At 34.0% G+C, this 2,926-nt stretch overlaps 1 protein-coding gene across 1 annotated transcript; it reads left to right on the forward strand.

Annotated features, from left to right (window-relative positions):
• Nucleotides 1–921: 921 nt before the first annotated feature.
• LOC136207183 (small ribosomal subunit protein eS21y) lies at nt 922–2,711 on the forward strand. The gene is made up of 3 exons (XM_065998488.1): nt 922–1,058; nt 1,142–1,274; nt 2,506–2,711. Exons 1-3 carry the CDS (start codon nt 1,009–1,011, stop codon nt 2,566–2,568), a joined length of 246 nt encoding a protein of 81 aa, XP_065854560.1. The 5' UTR covers nt 922–1,008; the 3' UTR covers nt 2,569–2,711.
• The last annotated feature ends 215 nt before the right edge of the window (nt 2,712–2,926 follow it).

Consider the following 2,926-nt stretch of genomic DNA (forward strand, 5'->3'; position numbering starts at 1 on the left):
TTCCAACTCGTAAATAATTTCAATAGTTTTTTTTAATATTTTATGATTTAGTTTGAATTCTTAATATATACATATAAATATATAATTATTACTATATGGAGGCATACTTTATAAAGGTGGGACTTGAAAAGTGTATAACAAATAACGTTTGGGAGGTTATTCCTATTTATAACTGACCCAAGTTGGGACCGAGTTTTTTTATAACAAAATAGAGGTTATTCCTATATAGAGGTTTTACTGTACATGATATAGCATTAGCAGCAAATTTGTGCGTATATGGCTTGTTATCATAAAAATAACAAGCACATCTAAAAACTTTGAATTCGGTGAAGTTTGGTAATTTATCATATAATACAATGTAAGGGCACTTACAATCCAGCAATTTAGTTGGTGCAAAATTAAGCAAAGTTGTAGCATGACACATTGCTTCCCCAAAAAATCAACAGATAACCCTAACTGATGTAAGAGGGCTTTTGCAATGTTAGTAAGGCTTCTATGTCTCCTCTCTACAACCTCATTTTATTGGGGTGTATACTCACATGTTTTCTGATGTTGAATTCCAAATTGTTTAAAAACTTGTTGAGCAGATGAACCAACAAACCCAGTTATATTTTCAGTCTTTAACTATTTAATTGTAATTTTGTAACCAATTGTGATATTAATGTAAAAAATCCTAATTAAAATGCTAACTAAATTGTAAATAATTTACACATTGGGGCTAAACTGCATTAATAGGCCTGAATTGGGCTTTTATTTGATAAAAACTGGGCCCAATACCCATTAAAATGATACACCCGAAATCTAAAGGAAACAAGAAAATAAATAAAATAATTAATTGATTTCCTAAATAATCTGGACCGTTGATTAAAAACGATCAACGGTCCAGATGAGGTAAGCGTTGAAAACCCTAGTATTTAACCCTATATCTCTTTCTCCGTGTGTGTTGCGACCTGCTCTCTTCTCTTCTCTCGTTTCAGAATTCTCTCTTCTCTCGACCAACCAGTCAAGATGCAGAACGAAGAGGGTCAGAACATGGATCTTTACATCCCCAGGAAATGGTAATACACGCTATTGTTTGAATTTGCGCTTCAGTTTTTTGTTTAAGTAGGAAATCTCAACAATTTTTGGTATTTCGCTGCAGCTCCGCCACAAACAGGCTCATCACCTCCAAAGATCATGCTTCTGTGCAGATCAATATTGGGCATTTGGATGCCAATGGCCACTACACTGGTCAATTCAGTACTTTTGCGCTCTGCGGTTTTGTCCGTGCCCAGGTATATGCTTATACCTTTTAACTTGCCCTTTAGAATTGCTTAGGTTGCTGGCTTTGGTATTTGAATAGTTTGTTATCTTATTTGCTAGCATGTATGTAACTATGAATGTATAAATGTTACAGCAGACTGCCTATTTTGCAATAGTTTAATCATAACATTCTTAACTTTATGGTTGGGATTTAGCTTCTGGTTTTTAATTAATAAGTAAGGATGGACTAGGATTTAGAGTTGTTAACACTTGAAATAGTTGCTGTTGTCAATTAGTATATGCAGTTGCTAAGTTGGGGTAGAGAATATGATGACAAACTATTCTCTTTGGACTAGAAAATAGAGGAGTTGGAGGAAAAACATTGTACCAACACCAAAAATCAATATTGGTGGATGGTAAAGGGAGAAATGGATTGGCAATGCTCTCACTATAACTTATGATGCAGCAGTGTTACATTGAATATAGAAAGTTACTGTAAGTGGTGTACAGTTAATCAAGTTAAGTATAAGCCTAGTTTAAGTGGCTTACAGTTAATCAAGTTAAGTATAAGCCTAGTTAAGTATATACTTTAAGTAGGCAGATTGATAAGGTGTAATGAAGTGATTTGGTAAGTTACGGTGCAATTTAATGGAATCAAATTACACTGAATTGCATTTCATTTCACCTCGATTCACATTATTGATTGGTTTACCAAATAATTCATTGGTTTTGTTAATGTTCCTTATGGTTTGGATGTCAATATTTACGAACCTTTGCACATGAATCTAATGTCTGGGATGATAATTTGGCTTCTTTCATTTGTGTCAAATAAAAATCTGAATCTTTTTGAAGTCAATTATGTAGAGGTTCTATATTGGTATTATGACAGGCTCAGCTATAACGGTAGTTTGTTAAACTGGCTTATGCCTTACTTAGGCTTTAAGTTTGGTGATGTAGTAGATGTGAATGTAAAGCTTCAGCTTATAATGCATTCACATCTAGAGGTGGCAATTCGGGTCATCGTGTCATAATTTTGCTATGTTATCTATTTGTTCCATATGATTATATATGATATAAAGAAAAGAAAAATCACAATCATGTCGTGTCTGTCAGATTGTGTCTTTAAAACATGTTATCTGTCAGAAATTGTCTCCCACATTCACATGCGTCCTTCTAATGATTCTAAATATGAATGTCTTTGAAATTAAGTTTGATTAACATATGGTACTGATCAAGTCAATCTTTGTAAATGTGACGTTGCAGGGTGATGCTGACAGTGCCCTTGACAGGCTTTGGCTAAAGAAGAAGACTGAACTCCGTCAATGATTGCCCTTTTTACCTGTTCCCTTTTGAACTGTTAGAATGGGGAGAGTGACTATTTTTGTTAATTTGGTTTTAGCTGTTTGTTGGCAAGGACAACTTCTATATGTAGTACTTAGCGTGATTTAATGTTGAACTTCTTGATGGTATGATTGCTTTTTATATTTCACTTAAAATTAAGGTTCTTTCTCTTCATAATTTGAGGAACAGAGTAACTGAGGATAATCGGATTCATCGAAGTGGGTTATTTTCATCAAAGGGCATGTCATTTAAAATATTTGAGTTGGAAATTGTGTTCTAGCATGCCCTTTTGCCATTTGCCTCTGCTGTATGTGCAATGGAAAGTCCAAGTCTTAAAGAGCCA

This window comes from Euphorbia lathyris, chromosome 9 (genome assembly GCF_963576675.1).
Source record: "Euphorbia lathyris chromosome 9, ddEupLath1.1, whole genome shotgun sequence".
Classification (NCBI taxonomy): domain Eukaryota; kingdom Viridiplantae; phylum Streptophyta; class Magnoliopsida; order Malpighiales; family Euphorbiaceae; genus Euphorbia; species Euphorbia lathyris.

Coding starts and splice junctions, on each gene's coding strand:
- LOC136207183 (XM_065998488.1), top strand. CDS start 1,009: ATGCAGAACGAAGAGGGTCAGAACATGGATCTTTACATCCCCAGGAAA. Junction 1,059..1,141: donor CTTTACATCCCCAGGAAATG/GTAATACACGCT, acceptor ATTTCGCTGCAG/CTCCGCCACAAACAGGCTCA. Junction 1,275..2,505: donor GCGGTTTTGTCCGTGCCCAG/GTATATGCTTAT, acceptor GTGACGTTGCAG/GGTGATGCTGACAGTGCCCT.